Genomic DNA, 22,589 nt, shown 5'->3' with positions numbered 1-22,589 from the left:
AATCGTGCCCCATCCTTGGTGTCAGTGGGGGGAGGAATCGTGCCCCATCCTTGGTGTCAGTGGGGGGAGGAATCGTGCCCCATCCTTGGTGTCAGTGGGGGGAGGAATCGTGCCCCATCCTTGGTGTCAGTGGGGGGAGGAATCGTGCCCCATCCTTGGTGTCAGTGGGGGGAGGAATCGTGCCCCATCCTTGGTGTCAGTGGGGGGAGGAATCGTGCCCCATCCTTGGTGTCAGTGGGGGGAGGAATCGTGCCCCATCCTTGGTGTCAGTGGGGGGAGGAATCGTGCCCCATCCTTGGTGTCAGTGGGGGGAGGAATCGTGCCCCATCCTTGGTGTCAGTGGGGGGAGGAATCGTGCCCCATCCTTGGTGTCAGTGGGGGGAGGAATCGTGCCCCATCCTTGGTGTCAGTGGGGGGAGGAATCGTGCCCCATCCTTGGTGTCATTTGGGGGAGGAATTGTGCCTCATCATTGGTGTCAGTGGGAGGAATAGTGCCCCATCATTGGTGTCAGTGGGAGGAGGAATAGTGCCCCATCATTGGTATTAGTGACACCAATGATGGGGCACTATTCCCACTGACACCAATGATACTTACCTTGCAGACCCCTGCTCCAGCCTGGGCTCGCTCGCTCCCTCCCTCTCCCATGGTACCAACACTTACCGGTCAGATGTCTTCCTTCTCCGGCCGCTCTCCTCCTCTTCACTCGCTCGATCTTCGCGGTGCCGCTCGGCTCCTCCTCTCCAAGCTCCACCTCCTTGCCGGTGATTGGCCGCCTGTGTGCCTCTCCTGAGCTACAGTGCCGGCGGCCAATCACAGGCGAGGATTGATCTCGAGGTGTGTCCAGATGACAGGGGCGGCATGTCATCCCGCCCACACCTGGAGACGGCGGTGGCGGCGGCGGCTGCGAGGAGCGGTGTCTCGGTTCCTAAGACCATCGGAAATATGTGTTTTCCGATGGTCTTAGGCGACCCCTGTGGAAGCGTCATTCGACCCCCAGGTTGAGAACCGCTGCTCTAGAGGATTTACCTCCCTTAATGACCAGGCCTCTTTTTGCTACTTGGCACTGCACTAATTCAACTGATAATTGCGCAGTCATGCAATGCTGTACCCAAACGAAATTTAAATCCTTTTTTCCACACAAATAGAGCTTTCTTTTGGTGGTATTTGATCACCTTTTTATTTTTCGCGCTATAAAACAAAAAAAAAAATTACCGAAAATTTTGAACAGAAAATTTTTTTTTTCACTTTCAGCTTTAAAAAATATGTAGTAAACTCAAAGTTATTATTATTATTATACAGGATTTATATAGCGCCAACAGTTTGCTCAGTGCTTTACAATATAACGGGAGACAATACAGCAACAATATACCGTATTTATTCGAGTATAACGCGCAAAATTTTCTACCAAAAAAAGAAATCAAAGTTTGGGTGCGCGTTATAAACGAGGGCTGGGGTGGGGTGACGCAGTGGCGGCCGATCCATTGAGGGCGCAGGCGCTCACTGTACGCGAGGGCGAAGAAAAAAAAACGTCCCCTGTGCCGGCCCCGCCCCTTTAAGGGGCGGCGAAAACAGGGGATCGTTTTTTTTTTTTTCTACGTCCCCTCGTCGCGTACAGTGGGCGGCCCGAACTGGCGAGATGCACTGGTGGGGTGACGCAGCGGCGGCCGGTCCATTGAGGGCGCAGGCGCTCACTGTACACGAGGGCAAAGAAAAAAAAACGTCCCCTGTGCTGGCCCCGCCCCTTTAAGGGGCGGTGAAAACAGGGGATCGTTTTTTTTTTTCTATGTCCCCTCGTCGCGTACAGTGGGCGGCCCGAACTGGCGAGATACACTGGGGGTGAGAATTCTTATCCGCTGTAACATATGGTCGCCTCTTCATTTCCTTTCCTCGCCTCGCCCACGCGTTACGGTAAGCATTGCTGTTTTGCTGTTTTGCACAATTCAGTGTTCTTCATATTTTTGGTTCTTCAAAAAGTGAAACAAAATTTTATACCGATTTTTAATCGAAAATTAGGGGTGCGCATTATACACGTGTGCGCGTTATACTCGAATAAATACGGTAGTTCAATACAAGAGGGATAGGAGGACCCTGCTCCTTTGAGCTTACAATCTAATAGTTATAAATTTAGACCAAAATGTATTCTGCTACATGTTTTTGGTAAAAACAATCCCAATAAGTATATATTGATTGCTTTGTGTGAAAGTTATAACGTCTACAAAACTATGGTATAGATTCTGCAATTTACGCCTTTTTTTGCTATACAGCACTGCATTAGTTTAACTGACAATTGCACGGTCATGCAACACGGTACATAAAATGAAATTTATGTCCTTTTTTTCACACAAATAGAGCTTTCTTTTGGTGGTATTTGATCACCTGTGTGCTTTTTATTTTTAACGCTATAAACAAAAAAGTTTTGAGAAAATTTTTTTTTTTAAATTTGTCAAAAAAATATCCCCAAAAAAACTAAAATTTTGTCATAAAAGTAAGCCAAAATGTATTCTGCTACGTGTTTGGTTAAAAAATCCCAATAAGTGTATATTGATTGCTTTGTGTGAAAGTTATAGTGTCTACAAACTATGGTATAGATAATGGAATTTATACAGCTTTTACTTCCTGACTGCTCACCACATTTCTTGAGGTGCTAAAATACTAGGATAGTACAAACACCCCCAAATGACCCCTTTTTGGAAAGTAGACACCCTAAGCTATCTGCTGAGAGGTATATTGAGTCCATGGAAGATTTTTTTTTCACAAGTTTCTGGAAAATGACAATTTTTTTTCACAAAGTTGTCATTTAAATGATATGTTTCTTGTACAAGCCATGGGTATATGTGCAATTACACCCTAAAATACATTCTGCTACTTCTACCGAGTATAGGGATACCACATGTGAGGGACGTTTTGGGAGCCTAGCCACATATAGGAGCCTGAAATCCAATGACCACTTTGAAAGCCTGAAGGTGCGTAACTTCCTCATTGCACTTAATCAGTTCCTATCACAGTTTCAAAGGCCCTGAAATAGCAGGATAGCACAAAACCCCCCCAATTTAACCCTTTTTGGAAACCCCGAGGAATTTAAAAAGAGGCATGGTGAGTATTTTGCTGATCTCATTTTTTTCTCACAAGGTTTTGAAATATAAAAAAAAGAAAAGAAAAATAAGTTTTTGGGTTTTTTTTTTTATTTTCCAAAAACTTGTGGCAACAAACGAGATCTGCAAAATACTCACAATGCTTCTTATCAAATTCCTTAGGGTGCCTATTTTCCAAAAAGTAGTCATTTGGAGGGGGCGGGGGTTGGTGCTATCCTGGCATTTCAGGGCCTCCGATACTATGATAGGTAATCAGGAAGTGTAATGAGGAAATAAAGCCATTTTAAAGCCTGAAGGTGCTTATTGGATTTTGGGGTCCTGTACTTGGCTAGACTGCCAAAACGTCTCTCACATGTGGTACCCCATACTCGGGAGAAGTACCAGAATGTATTTTGGGGAGTAATTCCACATATACCCATGACATGTGTGAGCAATAAATCATTTTAAATGACAAATTTGTGTAAAAAAAAAAATTTTAATTTTCCAAAAATTTGTAGTAAAAAAATAAATTCTATTGATTCAACATGCCTCTCAGCAAATAGTTTGAGGGGTCTACTTTCCAAAAAGGGGTCATTTTGGGGGGTGGGGGCATTTTATGCCCAACATTAGAAGTTTATGCCACACATTCACTCTTCTAACCACCTGAAGACCAAGCCTTTTCTGACACTTTTTGTGCACATGAGAGAAAAAAAAAAAAAAAAAAAAAAAAAAAAAAAAAAAAACAGTATTTTTTGCTAGGAAATAAATTTAAACCCCAAACATTATACCCTGTTCCAAATTATTATGCAAATTCTATTTAAGTGTCACAAAGATTAAATATTTTGTTTTTCAGTTTAACTCATCAATGGCATTGTGTCTCATGGCTCTTTTGATCACTGAAAACAATCTCGGACACCTGTGAATTAGATTGGCAGGTGAGCCCAATTTAAAGAAAAACTACTAAAAGGAGGGTGTTCCACATTATTAAGCAGAGCACCATTTTCAAGCAATATGGGGAAGAAAAAGGATCTCTCTGCTGCCGAAAAGAGTGAAATAGTTCAATGCCTTGGACGAGGTATGAAAACATTAGATATTTCATGAAAACTTAAGCGTGATCATTGCACTATTAAGAGATTTGTGGCGGATTCAGAGCACAGACGGGTTCGTGCAGATAAAAGCACATTGAGGAAGAACTCACCCATTCAGCTTCAAAATTTCCTGCCACTATGTGTGACAGATGCAGGAGGAAATGCAGTAGCACAGGGTTTGGCATGTTCATGTGTACACATCAGCCTCAGTGTGCCTCCACACATGGTTCATGCTCCAGATTCATGTATCTGTCTAACAGTCTATCAGGGTCACCTGTACTGACATTTGTAGTAGAGGCACATCCAAATTCTAAAATGTGTCTTAGACACCACTTTAAGAATTCTGATTAAGGTGGAGCAAACCACCTTAGGAAATAGTCCACATTTGCATCCCAGGTGTTCAAACCAATGACAAGCCCTTAGATATACTCATGCCAGGAAGAAATGGCTGTCAAATTTCTCCCTAGCCACAAAGTTACAGGAGAACTGGGCCCCTGAAACAGTGGAAATACTAAATAAATGCAGGGATTCAGAGCCAAGCTCCTTTGAGATCCATTATAGAGTGAACTATACAGGGAGTCTTCCCAACCCAATAAAGGGATTTGGGAACCCACCCCTTACCTCTTCCTGTATAATGCCATGACTTGCAGTGCGTCAATGAGCCTGTAAACCCATCCACCCAGCTGAAAGGAGTGTCTGCCAAGGCTACAGGCACCCATGTGGCACGTCTCTTCCTTGTAACAAGTGTTCCAATACTTGCAGAAGCACCTGTGCTGCTGCACTGCAGTTGTCAGAAATACGCTGTAGCTGCCCACCACTGAGCTGCTGTTTACATGGTTCGACCCCCATGGTTTTCAAACCTAAAATGGCTTCTGTGCATAAGACATGTGTATGGTCATTGTGGTTACACACCCTACCCAATCTCAGGAGTGTGGAATTTTTTAAAAAATTACTTGCCCAAGGGACTAAATCGCAGTCCCAATCTACTTGTCCCTCATGACAATCTACTTGTCTGATAAAAATAAATAAATGAATTTTACCCAAAACTGTATTTAAATCTGAGGTGCTATTAAGAATGTCTAGGGCTTTCAAAAAACACAAGGGGCTTTATGGCAACTTAAACTTTTAATATTTTTAACACTGTGCTGTTTAATCTTCTCCTCACCTCCCTGTCTCCAGCAACGCAACTCGGGGACTAGCAAGGAAGGAAGAGACCTTGCAGTGTGAGAAGAACCGACTGGGTGCTCATCAAAAAAGGGGAGTGTCAGGATCCTAACGCTCAGCAGAAGTGCATCTGCTAGGTGAGTAACTAAGGCGCAGGTCCCACTGAGAGGGAAAAAAAATAAATGATTTCTTCAGTTTACACTCATGTTGCTGTATCATGCTGAGCAGAGTAATCATGCTCTGGTCTCCATTCTGTTAACGGATAAGTTCACCTTTTTTTTTGTTTGTTTAAAAAAAAAAAAAAAACAAAGCCTGAAAAGGCACTGCACCAGCGATCAGCAGATCCTGGGTGTAATGCAGGACTCCTACAGACTGTCAGTGTAATCTGTCTGGCCCTCATATGGGAAAGCAGTTTAACACTGACAGGAAGAATCAATGAGCTAGCTGAGCGCTGAAATGCACCATGGTAGTTCATTAAGAACTACAAGCAGACAGACAATCGCAAAGAACTTGTAACTGATTCTCAAAACGTGACAGCCAGGTTCAAGGAACTTCTACTACTGTCACACAGAGGGCTTGGATAAAAAAAAGTGGATGGAACATGTAAAGTGTTCCCAAAGGCGAACTTATCCCTTTCACTGCAAGAGCCTTTTTTGCTGATTTTTTTTAAAAAAAAGTGCAAAAATCACTAAGCCTGAAGACAATAAACCCCACAAAACAGAAAATATTTTCTGAAAGTAAAAAACACCCTAGAGAATAAAATAGTGGTAGTTCAAATATTTTATGTCACACACTATTACTGTAAAGGTCTAGGGAGTCACACACAAAAAAAAAAAAAAAAAAAAAACTTAAATTAATTTTAAAGTACAGGAAGGTAATAAATTACCCAATTTTTTGGTAATTTATAAAAGATGAGGTTACACCGAATAGATACCAAACATGTCAAACCTTACATTAGCATGCACTTGTGAAATGGCAACAAACTTTAAGTGTTGCCTATAGAAAATATAGGCTACACCAGTTCAGCGTTACAGAGTAGGTTTGGTGCTAGAATTATTGCTCTCATTCTGGCGTGCACAGCGATATGTAACGTGTATTGCAATTGATGTTTTCAAGCATAGGGGTCCCGACGTCTGTGTTTATGTTTATATGTGGGGGGCCTCTTTTTTAGGGGGACATGGGTTATGTGTTTGGGTGCAACTTTTCGTAACACTTTTCGTAACAGAAGCGTGCAGTTTCTGTGCAGTTTGCCATGTGTTTGTTAACAGATCTGATTGAAGCCCAATTGTGTAAACACACCAATTTCACTTTCAGGCCCCATTCACACCTAGGGAGTGCAGTTTTTTTGGCTTTTTTTTACCCGTGACACACATAGGGCAGCCTGTTGATTGCAGTGGGCTGCGCTACATGTGGCTCATAGGACATTTTGGAGGGGTGAGGGTTGCACATTTTTTACTGTGTGTTTTGGTGCGATTGCCACTCGTTTTTTCACATGGAAACATGCGTGTTTGCTTTTGTGTGCTGTTAACTAATGGCACCAAAAACACCAGTTCATTTTAGGTGTATAAAGGTGGCCATATATTATACAATCTCTGCACTCTCCTTTAGATTTAATAAAACTATATAATAGAAGGAGACATTATCCAATCAGGCATGCCTTTGCACTACATAGTTGATGGTAGAGCTAATGGAAATTGTACAATCAGATTGTATAGTGTAGAGTGAGATTTACAGAGCCCAGAAGACAAAATTCTCCTGTTTTCAGTACTACATCTCTATCAACATATCACTCAGCACACTCTGCCAAATGAACAATCTATGCATGATTGAAAGTTAAGGTATAAAAATAAAAAATGATGCCTGTGTATTTAATGAGAACAGTGATCACTGACTGATTGCATTTCATTTAATAAATGTGTACCTGGAAGTGGGTGATGGGTAGATGATGCAGGATGTGTGCTAATGAGGTCAGCTGGTGAATTCCTGCCTGTGTCATGACCTAAAGTCTCTGCAGGAAGGCAGAAGTAATATGGAAGCTTTTGTATACAGCCATCTGACCCCTGAGGTAAGCATATGCAGAATAAATGGAAAGCTTTTGAATGTCTGAAAAAGAACATTAATTTTATATTGGTACATAGGAGAGCTGGAATTTTAGAAGGAAGAAAAAAAAAAAAAAAAAAAAAAAAAAAAAAAAAAAAAAAAAAAAAGAGGATGGGTGAACAGTGAACCTAGCCTTTCCCACTGAAAATCTTTGTCCTGCGGTAAGAGATTAAGAAAAAACAAGCAGACTTTCCTTTACTAGTGCAAGGTCTACTTTAATAGGTATGACTGTTGACTACCACGCCTCCCTTGATTTATCCTACTCCGTTTGGGTCACCATTCTCATTTGAGTTTCACAGCGATTTATAGACATGTAATGCAACTTAGCATATCAACTTACCAATAGCAAAAAAGGTTTCTCTATCAAGGACTGCAGCTTCTTTGACTTCAAACAGCAGAGAAGCAACTTGTTTCCGGTAAATCAAGCTGGGGTCAGTCTGTGGCAAAGCAAGGAGCTTTAGTTGATGCGCTAAAGAAGTCATCGCTGGCGGCCGTTTCTGTTAAAAGTAGAAAGGAAATCAAGGTTTTCATAATATAAAATGGGAACCATTCTAAATGGCAGATTTATTGGTGTTACATTAGCTAAATATGCCATTAGAGTCCAACATAGATTACATCGAATAAACTCATTGTTACCACGTGTAAACAGCAGAATGCTGATTAAAGCTGCCACACCAGCTTTTCCTTAACCTCCCTAGCGATCTGATTATGTCAGTATTTCTGTGCTCAAAGCGGCACATTGTTTTCCATGGAAATATGTTTTTTTATTGTTGGCCTGTAATTCTAAGGAATAACTCACTGAAATCTGTCTGAACAAGAGCCTAGTAAAAACCCGAGTATGAAAAAATTTGAAACACGAAAAGCATAAATTATAATATAATCATAAAAAATAATCTAATAATACATTTAATTCAATAATGTAATCAAACCAAAAACACTGAAATTTGAAATAGCGCCAAGTTCGCACATCACTGAGTTCAGGCGCAAAATCGTTTTCAGTGTCTGATGACGAATTTCCCCACGAATAATTATCACTCAATTCTGCAAGTAGTTCTAATTTACTAACACTGTTCTCTAGCTGGTCTAAAACCGCAGTTGAGCTAAAGAGATGCTTTTTGGATGCCATGGACATTTCTCAGTTTCCAGGCAGAAAACAGTAAAAATGCAGGCAGGGCACAGGACAAAGCACTGGAGACAAAATGTATGTGAAATGGTTTGATACAGTAATGTAATACGATAAGATTTAAGTGTATTGAGTGAATGTCACATTTTTTAATTTCCCGCCGGTTCCGTCCCCCGTACATCCCGATGCTTGCAGGGAACAGAACCTGGACGCCGGCAAAAGCCGGAGGACATTGCTGGGGACGCTGCAGGGGGGACTTCGCGGGAGCGCAGGACAAGGTAAGTGCTGGAGGGATCCCAGAGCAATGCTGCAGGGTAATCCCGAGTGTAGCTCGGGGTTACCGCTTCTGGTGCTGAAAGTTAACCCCGAGCTACACTCGGGAACACCGCCAGGGGGGTTAACCAGTTCAGCTCCTCGGTCGTAATAGTAGAAGCCACCAGCATGTGAGGTTTTTGTTCAGCCAGCTCCCGGCTTGAACATGAAAATGATGTGGCAGATGCATACCTGCCTATCATTTTTACAGTGCCGGCAGCAAGATGCCCCCCAGATTTCCACTGGTGGCCCCCACTCCTCCTGCGGTTACCAGGCTCTCCCGCTCCTACCGGAGCCCAGGTACATAGCCGCCAGCTACAGGAATGAGCGCGCTGTGAGAGGCTCTGTCTCACATGTAAACAATAAAACCGGGAGTGAAATCAGTTTCAGATGCACCATTCCCTGGCCAGCCAGGAGACACATCTATCCCACTGGGGGTTTATTAATCAAATAATAAATATTGGGGGGGGGGGGGGGAAGTAAATTTTTGTAACCACTTGCCAACCACGCTATAGCCGAATGACTGCGACAGCGCGGGTGTCCCATTCTGGGAGTGTCATATGACATCCTTCCAGACCGTGCCCTCCCGCAGGGCGTGCACCCGGCAATCTCCATGATCGCTGTGTTCTATGGACACAGCTGATCATGTGATGTGGTAAAAGGCCAAACACAGCGGCCTTTTACCACGTGATCAGCTGTGTCCAATAACACAGCAGATCACCGGTAAATGCAGTTGTCGGATATCGGCTGCACTTTCCTTATGCTGTCACAGCGTGAAGAAAGTACTGCCGATAACCGGGAATTGTCAGAGGACGGATCGGCACTGAAGATCAGTGCCCCGATAATCAGTGCCACCCTGCAATGCTGCCCACAAGTGCCCAGCAGTGCAGCCTCGTCAATGAAGAAAAATTACCTGTTTGAAAAATTTTATAATAGAAGCAAACACTTTTCAAATTTTTTGCTTTTTTTGTTTATAGCGCAAAAAATAAAACACCCAGCCGAGATTAAATACCACCAAAAGAAAGCTCTATTTGTGTAAAAAAAAAAAAAAAAATTCATATGGCTACAGTGTTGCATGACCGCGCAATTGTCAAAGTGCAACAGCGCTGAAAGCTGAAAAATGGCCTGGGCAGGAAGGGTATAAGTGCCAGGTATTCAAGTGGTTAACCACTTGCTGCCCAGCCTATGGTCAAATGTCGACCGGGCGAACACTTCGTCCCTTCCCGGATCGCGATTTGCGCGTGCCCGCAGGACACGGCCGATGACAGATCTGTGTACCGGCCCTGTTGCCAGTACCATGTGACCTGCTGTGACCAATCACAGCAGGTCACATGACAGTTGTATACAATGAATGGCTTCCTTTCATGCCATCCATTGTATAAAACTGTCTCTAGCTGTGAATGGTCACAGTGATCACATGCACAGGCTGGGCCAATCACAGCCCATCTGTGTCATTATTAGCCGTGGCCAATCACAACAAAAAAAACCTGAATGAACCGATTTCATTCAGTTAAAAGCTTGCTTATAGCAAAGAATAAGCAATCAAATTGTGTAAAAAAAAAAAAAAAATATTGATCACTTCCCTATAGTACAATGTTACTATGGTAACATTATACTACTTTGGTTATAGTGTTATATAAAAAAAAAAAAAAAAAAAAAAAAATAATGTTGTTTGTACTGTCGCAAGTCAGTGTCCCTGATCACCGTCAAACAAGTTATATGCTGACGTTGTACTGCACTGGTGACAGTGAGTAAAGAAAATACTTTTTTTTTTTTTTTTTTAACTTCATTTTCCAAAAGATTGACAAAAAAATTTACAACTTCAAAAAAACTCGCCATGACTTTTGGCATTTTCAAAATGTTCAGTCTTTTTTTGTTAATTTAGCAAAAAATAAAAACCCCAATGGAGATTAAATAGCACCAAAAGAATGCTCTAGTTGTGTGAACAAAATAACATTTTAGTTTGGGTACAGTGTTGCATGACCGTTCAATTGTCATTTAAAGTGTGAGAGCGGTGAAATCTGAAAATTTTTAGGCACTATAGTTTTTGGCAATATCACAGATGCACGTAATTTTAAGACAGAATTTACTCGATGCAACCTATTTAATATTTTAACCAAAATGGGTTTAATATATTGTGTGATTTTGCACTAAAATTCATTTGATTTTTTCTTGAAAATTTGCATTTAAGCACTTGCGCAACTATCATGTGACATCACCTTTTTATTCTACAGGGCCCAAGATTTTGTCAAACTGCTTAAACCCCCAGAATATTATATTTTGCATGTATGGGGGGGGGGGGAAACACATTGCTCTGGAGCCAAATTGGTTACAATTGAACTTTATTCAGGAAACAAGTCCTGCTAGATCACTTTAGATTAGCCCCTTTGGCTGGTATAGCCATGCAAACCAGAAATAAGTGCTAATATACTGTTTAAAATCCAGTAACACTGTCTCACCACTCTGTACATGCTCAGTTGTGCCAAAAATGTAGAGGCTGATCTGTTGATAGTCTAAAGATTTACTGCTGCTCGGGCTCTGGGCGTCTCTTCAAAATCCAGCACATACTCATTTTGGTAAATTAATGTGGAACGTTTGATCATCAAGATGTTATGAGCAAATTTCCACTTTGATGAAACACTATCAAAATTTGATACCTTAAGTGATTTTTTTTTTCTTGGGACTTCAGTATCCAATCTCTCCACAGCCTTTACAAGGGGTCTCTGTTACAAGGGAGAGAATAAAGCACAGCAACCCCCCCTTCCCACTGGTCCCATACTAGTAACCCATTTAAGCTTTCTCCCAAATAAATCCTAAGCTAGGTAGGTCCCTTGCCCCTTCCCCACAGGACTGTCAAGCTAGATGTTAAAACCCTCCGCCCCCTCAGGGCAACCCAGGCTGCGCATTACCCAGCCCCACTTGGCTATAAAAAGGTCGCTCAAAGGCTAGGCAACACCCTGTAACCCACCAGGTAAGTCACCCATATAACGATTGTGCGCAATAGGGACATAGATCCTGGACGCGACAGCCATTTTTGTTTTTCATAATCAATAAACTTGCTGCCCTCCTGCTGCAAGTTTTATCAAACTTCGAAAGAGCAATATGTGACAAACGAGGTGCCCAACCCCTGCCCTTCTCACCAACTCTTGACAAAAGGACCAGCCAATCTCACATCACTGTCACTCGTGAAACAATGCCACTCTCAGCTGCACCCTGCACAAAACTTTTCCAGCTCGCGGGACCACATTCTGTGCGCCAGCAGCCTGAGAGAGTGTCACTGGGTTAATTACGCAATTAACCCTTCATGCTCCAAACTACCACCAGATGGCTTTGGGCCTATCAACCCTTCACTAGGTTAACAAGAACAAAGGTTAACAATAAACGTCTAACACACACTGTCACCACAGACAAGTATATTCAGAGGATTATTATATACAGTAGCACTCCTCAAGAGACCGGGATTCTTTAGTTTGCATTAAAAGTTTGAGACAGTTTCAACAATTTTCAAAATAGGGTTTATTACGAAAAAGGTCAAAATGGTGCAATTAAAATATTTACAGAAAGGGATGTTACAAAGAAATAAAGGAATAATGCAACAGAGAAATAAAAGAAAGGAGTTAAGAAGACAGAATACTTGCAAAGTCCTTGGTTTTAGCAGAGTCCATTTGAGCAAAAATGTTGCCTTTGGCTCAAGTCCGTTAGGATGTTTCTTCGTTGATGTTAAATGAGAGCTCCCTCTTCACAAGTTCCTTTCTATGATATCAATGGGGTGTGGACAGAGACCAACTGACCAAAAATCCAGTTAAAAAGGGATGGGTGCTAGGAGGTCACCAAATTTACGACCAATTCCCAAATACAGTTTTACACTAAGATTAATAACCCCGAATACGTGCAGGTGGTATTTTAACAACTGGCAGATTAATATTCAGAATTATATTTCGAACCCAGGGATACCAAACAGCATACCTTTGTCACCCAGGAGAGGACAGCTTTCTTCCCTTTCCTATGTGCTAACATAGTCATGTATGACCTTGATATTCCCTATTCAAATATATCCCTCAGCGATTGTAAGCTCCGAGGAGCAGGGCCCTCCTATCCCTCTTGTATTGAACTGTACTGTTGCTGTATTGTCTCCCGTTATATTGTAAAGCACTGAGCAAACTGGCGCTATACAAATCCTGTATAATAATAATACCCATGTGTTCCTGTTGAATTCTATGAATTGTATGTGGAATTGTTACATGTGGAATAGATGTTTTATGGCACGCTCTGCAATCCTAAGAGCCTAACAGGTCATTTTTGCTTGACCAGGTTATTGTTTTACGATAGGGCAGAGGAAAGTGTTTTCCATGGCTCCTGGAACACAGACATCCTGACAAGCTGTTTACAGCTGCTATCCAGGCCTAGGGTCTGGTATCTATTGTGTTTTAATTAAGATAAGAGGCTTTTTTGAAGTTTGTTAAAACTTACAGCTACAAATTTAAGGGAGGAGAGGAGGAAGATTATTGCTCATGAAAAACAAAAATGGTAGTCACGTACATGTTCCATGTCCCTATTGTGCACAAATCGTTACAACCAAAACTTTAATGGTTATATAGTTGGGAAGGTTGAATAAATGCACTAGTTCATACAGTTCAACCTGTGTGGGTGTGTGTCCATGTCAGGGATGAGGAAATTTTGAAGAAAAAAAAAAAAAAAAACAAAAAAAAAAATAACTACTTGTCCAGGGACTAAAATCGGTGTCCCAATCTACTTGATGGTGATGATCTCCTTAGGCCACACCAAAGCCTACAGGTAATCCGGGAAGTTGTGAAAATATATGACCAACAGGCAGCGCTCACAACATGAAAGGAGATGTTTCAAGTAAGTCAATAGTGGATTTTCATAACTATTGTGAGTACTGATACAGTCAGTGTTGATGGGGGAATCCCTCCTGCAGCACTATTGTGCTCTGCTGGCAGGGAGCCTTCCACATCTGCAGAACACAATGCTTACTGCTAGCCGCTAATTAGGATAATAGCTTACAGGGGTGTGGAAAGTTTTGAAAAAAAAAAAAAACTACTTGTCCAGGGACTAAATCTGGGCCCAATCTACTTGTCCAGATTTAAAAAAAAAAAAAAAAAAAAAAAAAAAAAAACTTGACCAAAACTGTATTTAACCACTTGCCCTCCTGAGGATTTACCCCCTTTAATGACCAGGCCTCTTTTTACTACTCAACGCTGCACTAATTCAACTGATAATTGCACGGTCATGCAATGCTGTACGCAAATGAAATTTATTTCCTTTTTTCACACAAATAGAGCTTTCTTTTGGCGGTATTTGATCACCTGTGTGCTTTTTATTTTTAACGCTATAAACAAAAAAAGACCGAACATTTTGAAGAAAAACTATATTTTTTTACTTTCGGCTATAAAAAATATTATAGTAAACTCAAAGTTAGTTATAAATTTAGGCCAAAATGCATTCTGCTACATGTTTTTGGTAAAAAAAATCCGAATAAGTGTATATTGATTGCTTTGTGTGAAAGTTATAGCGTCTACAAACTATGGTATAGATATTGCAATTTACTTTTTTGCTATACAGCACTGCACTAGTTATACAGACAATTGAGCGATCACGCAATATGGTACATAAATAAAATTTATGTCTTTTTCACACAAATACAGCTTTCTTTTGGTGGTATTTTAACACCTGTGCACTTTTTATTTTTGCTGCTCTAAACAAAAAAAAATTGAGAAAAAAAACATTTTTTTAAAAACACGTTATTTTCTCATTTCGGTCATAAAAAATATCCAAAAATACTAAAATTTCTTCATAAATTTAGGTCAATGTATTCTGCTACATGTTTTTGATTAAAAAAATCCCAAAAGTTTATATTGATTGCTTTGTGTAAAAGTTATAGCATCTACAAACTATGGTATAGATAATGGAATTTACACAGCTTTTCCTTTCTGACTGCTCATCACATTTCTTTAGGTGCTAAAATACCAGGACAGTACAAAAACCCCCAAATGACCCCTTTTCGGAAAGTAGACACCCTAAGCTATCTGCTGAGAGGCATATTGAGTCCATGGAAGATTTTTTTTCCACAAGTTTCTGGAAAATGACAAACTTTTTTTTTTTTACACAAAGTTGTCATTTAAATGATATATTTCTCACACAAGCCATGGGTATATGTGGAATTACACACCAAAATACATTCTGCTACTTCTACTGAGTATGGGGATACCACATGTGAGACTTTTTGGGAGCCTAGCCACATACAGGAGCCTGAAATCCAATGACCACTTTGAAATCCTGAAGGTGCGTAACTTCCTAATTTCACTCCCTCACTATCTATCATAGTTTTGGAAGGCCCTGACATGCCAGGATATTCATAAGAGGAATCTTGATTGCGGCAGGAGCAAGGAAGAAAAAGGAAAGAAGAGAGAGGGTCAGTGGGCTCTTAAAAGAAATATTGGACTTGGAGCAGATCCATAAGAAGAAAATAACAAAAGATACGAGACAGAAGTTATTGGATAAAAAAGATGAGCTAGAGAGGTTGATGGATGAGGAGAAGAGTATACAACAGGGTTTTGAACGAGAGATATAGATGGGGAGACAGACCAGGAAGATATCTAATGAGAGCTTTGAATAAAAAGAAAAATAGGAACTATATAGAAAAGATAAAAAGTTCAAAGGGGGAGTTGGTCCACTCAAATAAAGAGATTATTAAAGTGTTTACGGAGTATTACAAAAAGTTATACAATATTAGCCCCCAAGGCCCTCTAAAAGAAGCCCAAGAGGGAATTAATGAAAAAAAAAGATGACATACTTAAAAAATGCGGGATTACCAAAACTAAGTGAAGCACAGTTTAACTCCCTAGACGCAGAAATTTCCCAGGAAGAAATTAAAATAGCATTAAGAAGCACAGGAGGGGGAAAAAGCCCAGGCCCGGATGGCTATACAGTTAAGTACCATAAGAAATTTAGTGAAGTACTGTTACCCAAGCTGAAGAAATATATGAATGCTCTGGGAGGTGGGATGGAAGTGAGGAGAGAATCCCTACAGGCCCATGTAGTACTTATTCACAAGGAGGGAAAAGACCCATCTCAGTGCTCCAGCTATAGACCTATCTCATTATTGAACACAGACACTAAACTGTATGCAAAGGTGTTAGCAAACAGGTTGAGAGATCTGATGCCTGAATGGATCCATGGAGACCAGGTGGGCTTTGTACCGGGGAGAGAAGGTAGAGATAACGGCTTGAGAACCCTGATGCTTATTCAGAAAAGTAGAAGAGGGAAAGCCCCGGTGGTGCTCTTGTCAATTGATGCAGAGAAGGCATTTGATAGAGTGGACTGGGGCTTTATGATGGACAACTTAAAAGTGCTGGGGATAGGTGATAGAATGCGAGAGTGGATAAGTAAATTATATAGGGAGCCTACTGCAATCATCACGGTAAATGGGGAGAGATCAGAACCCATTGGAATGTCTAATGGTACAAGACAGGGCTGTCCTCTGTCCCCTCTGCTATATGTATTGTCACTCGAACCTCTGTTGTCAATAATAAGAAATAGTGGACCGGTAAAGGGAATTCAGATAGAATCCATAGAACATAGAGTAGCGGCCTTTGCGGACGACTTATTGTTCTATGTGGGGAATCCCCGAATAACTCTCCCAAATATAATAAAGATTCTGAAGGAGTACGGTGAACTATCAAATTTAAAAACTAATCCAACGAAAACAGAGATCCTGAATATTAATATATCAAAGAATGAAAAAGAAAAACTACAAAAAGAATTCCCCTTTATATGGAGAGAAAAAGAGATAAAATACCTAGGAATAAAACTCACTGCCTCATCTAAGCATTTGCATAGATTAAACTATATCTCTTTGATAAATGAGATCAGGGAAGATTTAAAAAGACTAGAAGGAGGAAATCCATCCTGGATAGGACGTATAAACTTAGTCAAAATGGTAATTATGCCTAAAATACTGTATAGATTTCAAATGGTACCAATTAAAATTCCAGAAGCCTTCTTTAAGATAATGAAAAAATTTTAACAAGATACATATGGAAGAATAAAAAACCTAGAATAGCATATGAAACATTGAGTAGGTCTAAAGAGAAAGGGGGATTGGGTCTACCAGATGTCAAGAGATACTATAAAGCAGTGGTTTTAGCAAGAATATATGACTGGACATTTAACCATAAGGGGAGAAGTTGGGTAACAATTGAAAATGATCTTAGTGGCATTAGATTGAGTCAGATGATATGGGTTCCACCACAGTTCAGGGGAATTAAAGAAAGCACAAGTATCTACACTTTAAATGTTTTTAGGGTATGGGACAATTTACACAAAAATATGAAATGGGAATTTAATTCAATATTAATGCCTCTCACAAATACTGAGTACTTTCCCCCGGGAAAGAATAAGATATCAGGGAGATGGTTTAGAAAGGAGGATACCCAACTGAGAGATGTTTTGGTGGAGGGGGAATTGAGATCACTTAAAGAGTTAATAGAGAAGGGAGACATTTTTATTAGAATAGATGAGTGGAAATATCATCAATTGAAAAGTTTTATTGGAAATCTACCGAAACCCTTGAGAAAAAAACAGGAGTGGAATATGTTTGAAAGGTTGTTAGAGACACGAAGGGATGGGAAGCACAGTATTTCAAAAGTGTATAGAATACTCACAGAATTAGACACAAACACAAAGTTAATTTTTATGACAAAATGGGAAAGAGATATGGGAGTTGGGTTTGATGAAGATAGACAGAAAGATGTTTAGATTGATACACGATAATGTTAGTATGAGAGAGATTGAGGTTAATTATAAGTGTGTGACACGATGGCACATTACACCGAGTGTAGAGCACAAGATGAATGGGGAAAATTCAAATATGTGCTGGAGAGGATGTGGAGAGATAGGCACGGTGTTTCACATATGGTGGGAATGTCCAAAAATCCAGGCCTTTTGGAAGATAATAGTCAAGTTGATTGAAGAAATAACTGAAATTGACATAGGGTTAGACCCAACGACGTGCCTCCTACACAATGTGGAGACATCTGTAAATAAATATAAAGATTCAGGTATTTGGTACTTCTGGAATGCAGCGAAAGGGTTGATACCCAAGTTTTGGCGGAAAGCTGAGGTACCGAAGGAGGTAGACTGGATTAATAGAGTAAACCAGATAGGTAGAATGGAAAGATCATACCATATGCAGGAAGATAGGATGAGAGTTTATTTCAGGAGATGGGAAAAGTGGGAAAGAGCAGGATTGAAAGAGAAATATAGGAAAATATGAACTAGGATGTTAGCAAAAAATTAATAAACCTCAAGAGATTAGAATGGGCTAGAGTCTGCAGAGGGGGAGGAGGGGGGAAGAGGGGCGGGACGGGGGGGTAGTGGGACGGGAAAGAAAAGAGTTTTTAGTAAGGGAAAAATAGAAATGTTATAAATGTCTATTTGTATGAGAATTATTTCCCTTTTTAGGTTTTTGTATTAACATGAAAAATTTAATAAATATTTAAATTAAAAAAAAAAAAAAAGATCCAACTTGTCAAACCTTAAATTTGTTCGTGCTCGTGAAATGGCAACGTACTTCAGTACCCTATATTTTCTATAGGTCGACATTTTTAAAGCTCCTTATAGGTCACCGGTTTAGTGTTGAGGAGGTCTGGTGCTAGAATTATTGCTCTCATTCTGACGTGAGAAGCGATATGTGACATATCGCAATCGACTGTTTCATGCGTAGGTGCACCAGCGCGTGCTTTTCAGTTTGTACGTGCGTATATATGGAGGTGGGGGCCTCAATATTTTTTTGGGGGGGGATGGTATGTGCTTGGGTGAAAATTTCTTTACAATCACTTTTTTTTTTTTTAAATCACATAGGCGTCAAAATCCCCTACGTGATCATTTTTGGTGACAAGTTCTCTTTGAGACATCCAAGGTCTAAAAGACCCTGGATTTCTCCCCTCTGCTCCAATTAATGTAATGTGGTGCACATCGCACCATATTACATTCTTTCCCGGGGATTGCATTAAAATCTCTCAGCGGGGACCCGGAAGTGACATCGTAATGTCACTTCCGGGTCAGCACAAGAAGAGGAGGGGAGTGGACTTGTCCGCTCTTCTCCCTCCCCTCTAGCCGACGGCGACCTGGGCCCACAGATGGGCAAGCAGAGCCCAGGAGACCTCAAACCGGGGGCACAGAGAGGCTGGCACTGTGTGAAGCAATCGGCGGCATCACGACCTCAGATTGCTTCACCTGACTGGTGAGCCCAGCTGCTTGCCCGCAGCAGGGCTAAAGGAAGAAAGAACATACCTGCCCAGCGCCTGGAACTACATGTCCCGGGCGTCAGTCAATAGGAATCCAACATCCCTGAGCTTACCTCTCTCACATATCCAAATTGTAAGTCAGCAATACATAATTACGTTATCATTAAAACCTTGTAAGCAATCACCAATAGCAACAGCTACAATACCAATATTAAAGGGAAATTCCTGCCCAAGACTGTTTAAAAATGTGCCCTCCTGCTGCCTAATCTGTGAGTTGCCAATCATGTGACCCAATCAGAGCAAACTGAAAATAGGTTCAAATTATTTTAATATACACAGGTTAGGCAGCAAAAAAAGAAAGGGGGGGGGGGTCTGTATACTTATTAATCCACTCCAGTCTGGTCAAGTCATCTTGCAACTCCAGCTCAGAGATCACTCATTAGCTGGGAATTCTGGAAGAGATGACATTACTCACAGTCCGCATTCTCTCCCCTTCCCTGAAGCAAAAACTCACTAAAAAAGGGGAGCCAAAACTGTGGCATAACATGAGCAGAGCAGATTGAAAATAGGCAAGTACACTTTTTTTTTTTTAATACAGGTTAGGGAGAGGAGCAGGGTAGGGAACATTTTTAATAATTGATAGTATTAGACTTTGCTTTTACAAACAGTTTAAACTGACCCTATTACCACAGGGTCAAAAGTAAAGTTATTAGCTGTATACTTGCTTTTCTGGAGGCTGAATTGCCACCACAGCGCTAGTCCCCATCTACTGCAAGTTATTCAATACTGTGGGTTGATTGAATACCTACTCCATGCACTGCTGGTGTTTGCCACCACCTTACTGGTTTACAGCACTGGACATACCACTACTCCTTCCTAAGCACACCAGCCGAACCTAGCGTGGAACTAGTGAGAACAAAACAGCATCCACATTACAATATGAGTTCCTACAACAGATAGCCAACACATAAGGTGAACCAATAGTACTCAGTATTTCATACTAGTTAACAAGATACAAATGCAACATTTTAACTTCACATTCTGTTACGACATATGCAAAGTTTTATACAGTGTTATACCGCTACATACTGGTTCATAAATTCGCACACAATAACAGCAATATACATAATATTTATAAGTGTATATACCTTGCTGAGGGCAAAGTTTCAAAGATCAGTTGAGCAGCGTTGTTACGAAGGAGCTGATATACTCACAGCTATTTTCTCACCGCATGGGCTAAAGAACACGCCTTCGCCCGGAAGTAGTATTTTGCCATTCACCCTCAGTTCCGCTTTACTCCACAGTTCATACAACCATCAGCCATTTTTGATGTGGTCATGTCCGGATATGGTGTGGTTCGATACAATCCGAATCTGTATGTTATTTTTTGCATTTTGTGTTGCAATATAGTTTGTAATTCTTATATGATCCTTAGAACATTTTATCGTAACGTACGCTGGGATTAATGAACTAAAATGTAACTCTTGGGTGTACCAGAAATATAGTAGGCTTTTGCTACAGAACAGTTAATGGACTCGTTAAAGGGCCAGAGATATCTCTCTACTAAGTCCCTGGTGCGGTCCCAGGGGCCATTGCAGATCCTAATCTGTTTTTTTTTATTGCCCTGTGACAAGAGCAGTGATTCTACCAGTCTTGTGTAATGTGTCTCCTGAAGCCTGTCCCCAGCAACTGAAAGCATATCTACACTATCTGATCATCTCTTGTAAAATGTCTGCAGTCTTCGACCATCTTTTGTAGAATGCCCATAGTCTTTGATGATATTTCTTTTCATGTCTTCTGTCTCTGATAGTAAATATTTACTACATTTTATGTGTGGCCTTTTGGTGATATTAAGGTCCCCCCATATCTTGAAAGTTGACCACTAATTTTTTAAATAATTTGAATGCTCACCAAAACTGATGGCATCACAAGGGATGATAAAAGCTCTGTATGGGTTATTATTATTAGAGATGAGCTTGAGCATCTTACAGCCCCCAGAATCACTCCTTTTTTTTTTCCTCCAGCTGCAGACTGGGTCATTCCCCCACGCTGCGGCACATGTAAAAAGGGGTAGGATGCTGGTAAAATCAATGCCCCTAAATGGATACATACCCATATGTAGCCAATGTCCAAAACTTGTAGACCAGCCAGGGATAACCCTTCCTACCCAGCATGTTTCTTTTTTTTTTTTTTTTGCTAGTGTCTTAACAGAATGGCCATCTTTCCTTCAGTTCTTTAATAGCTTTTTTTTCTTTTTTAGATTCTTCCTTCATTGACTTCAGTCAAGATTACTCACTACATCCCAGCTTTTACTGATCTCTACATGGCAGCTATCTGGGTCAGCCTTTCCCCGTCCTGACTTTGAAGTGGTGTAACCCAGACCCCTTTAGACTTGACACGCATGGCTAGCCTGGGATGCTGCGTAAGCTTGAGGTGACTGCTCTGCAGCTAACTTTTTATGGTAATGGAATTGCTGGACTGGAGCCAGACTTTCTCTGAAGAATCAGTTGATTGGGCCAAGCACCAGGAGCTACCTAGTTATTTGTGCTGTTGGTTTTAAAGTGTGAAGGTTTAAAACTAAGGGACTCACTGATGATGTCATCAACTAGTCCTTTTACCCACCATTTAAATGAAAAGGAAATATCATCCCGATGCTGCATTTGCTTTTGCAAAAGCATCACATGGAACTCCATCCTCCAGTCTTTTCCTGCTGCCTGTCTACAGTGATCCTAGTCACCTCAGGTTATTCAGCCCTCATTAGCCACCACCCACCCGTGGTTGTGAATACTTGAAGCCTTGACTCATTCCTTGAGTTTAACACTGTTACGTAATCTCAACATGTCTATATATCCAGACACAGAGGGGGAGATTTACTAAAGCTGATGCACTCAGAATCTGGTGCAACTGTGCATGGTATCCAATCAGCTTGCTCAGTTAAACTTTGGCAATATAACCTGGAAGCTGATTGGTTTTTATGCTGAATTTCACCAGATTTTCTCCAGTTTTAGTAAATAAACTCCAAAGTGTCTGTATCCAAAAACAAAGATTAAATTTACACTTACTTTGTACCCTCTGATGTATTCTGAAATCCAGTGACCCTATGGTCTACTACATGGGAGTCTCTCTTAGCTCCATAAGATGATGCAGGAGTCCCCTTTCCTGTCGTCTGGGCCCTCTACTGTAGTCTCAAAAGACTTTGTGTTAAAATTCATCCTTCAATGTCTCCATGCTTTATTTTGTTGAGAAATCATGTTGAAAAACCCCCCTCTAGCATTTCTGGCCATGGTCATCTTGAATAAGGGCAGATGATTCATGTAGCATTTATTTCCTGGTATCAATCTCCCTTAGGCATGCAGGCAGGAGGGTGTGCTTAGCTAAGAACCCCCCCAAGACTCCTGGGATGTATGACATCATTTGCCTAGGCATGGGAACCAGAAAGTAACTGAAGAAATGTGTAAAAAA

The 22,589-nt window shown here is 40.9% G+C and overlaps 1 protein-coding gene and 1 long non-coding RNA gene across 2 annotated transcripts in view; one reads left to right on the top strand and one right to left on the bottom strand.

Annotated features, from left to right (window-relative positions):
* The window catches only part of LOC149452039 (HEAT repeat-containing protein 1-like), a gene marked incomplete at its 3' end in the record, with an annotated part of 102,092 nt that extends 81,695 nt beyond the window's left edge, over positions 1-20,397 (bottom strand). The window contains exons 1-2 of the mRNA XM_089689856.1: positions 20,276-20,397; positions 7,765-7,921 (exon numbers count right to left, since the gene is read on the bottom strand). Of these exons, the coding sequence (XP_089545982.1) occupies positions 7,765-7,906 (142 nt within the window). The remainder of the gene's footprint in view (positions 1-7,764; positions 7,922-20,275) is intronic.
* Positions 20,398-20,430: 33 nt separating this feature from the next.
* Positions 20,431-22,350, top strand: LOC149452038 (uncharacterized). The gene is made up of 2 exons (XR_016314946.1): positions 20,431-20,502; positions 21,388-22,350. It is a non-coding gene; the product is annotated as an uncharacterized LOC149452038 (long non-coding RNA).
* Positions 22,351-22,589: the final 239 nt, after the last annotated feature.

Source organism: Staurois parvus, unplaced genomic scaffold (assembly GCF_062004578.1).
Source record: "Staurois parvus isolate SC_StPar_1 unplaced genomic scaffold, SC_StPar_1.0 ptg000501l, whole genome shotgun sequence".
Classification (NCBI taxonomy): domain Eukaryota; kingdom Metazoa; phylum Chordata; class Amphibia; order Anura; family Ranidae; genus Staurois; species Staurois parvus.
This window is presented reverse-complemented; position numbering and strand designations above follow the sequence as displayed.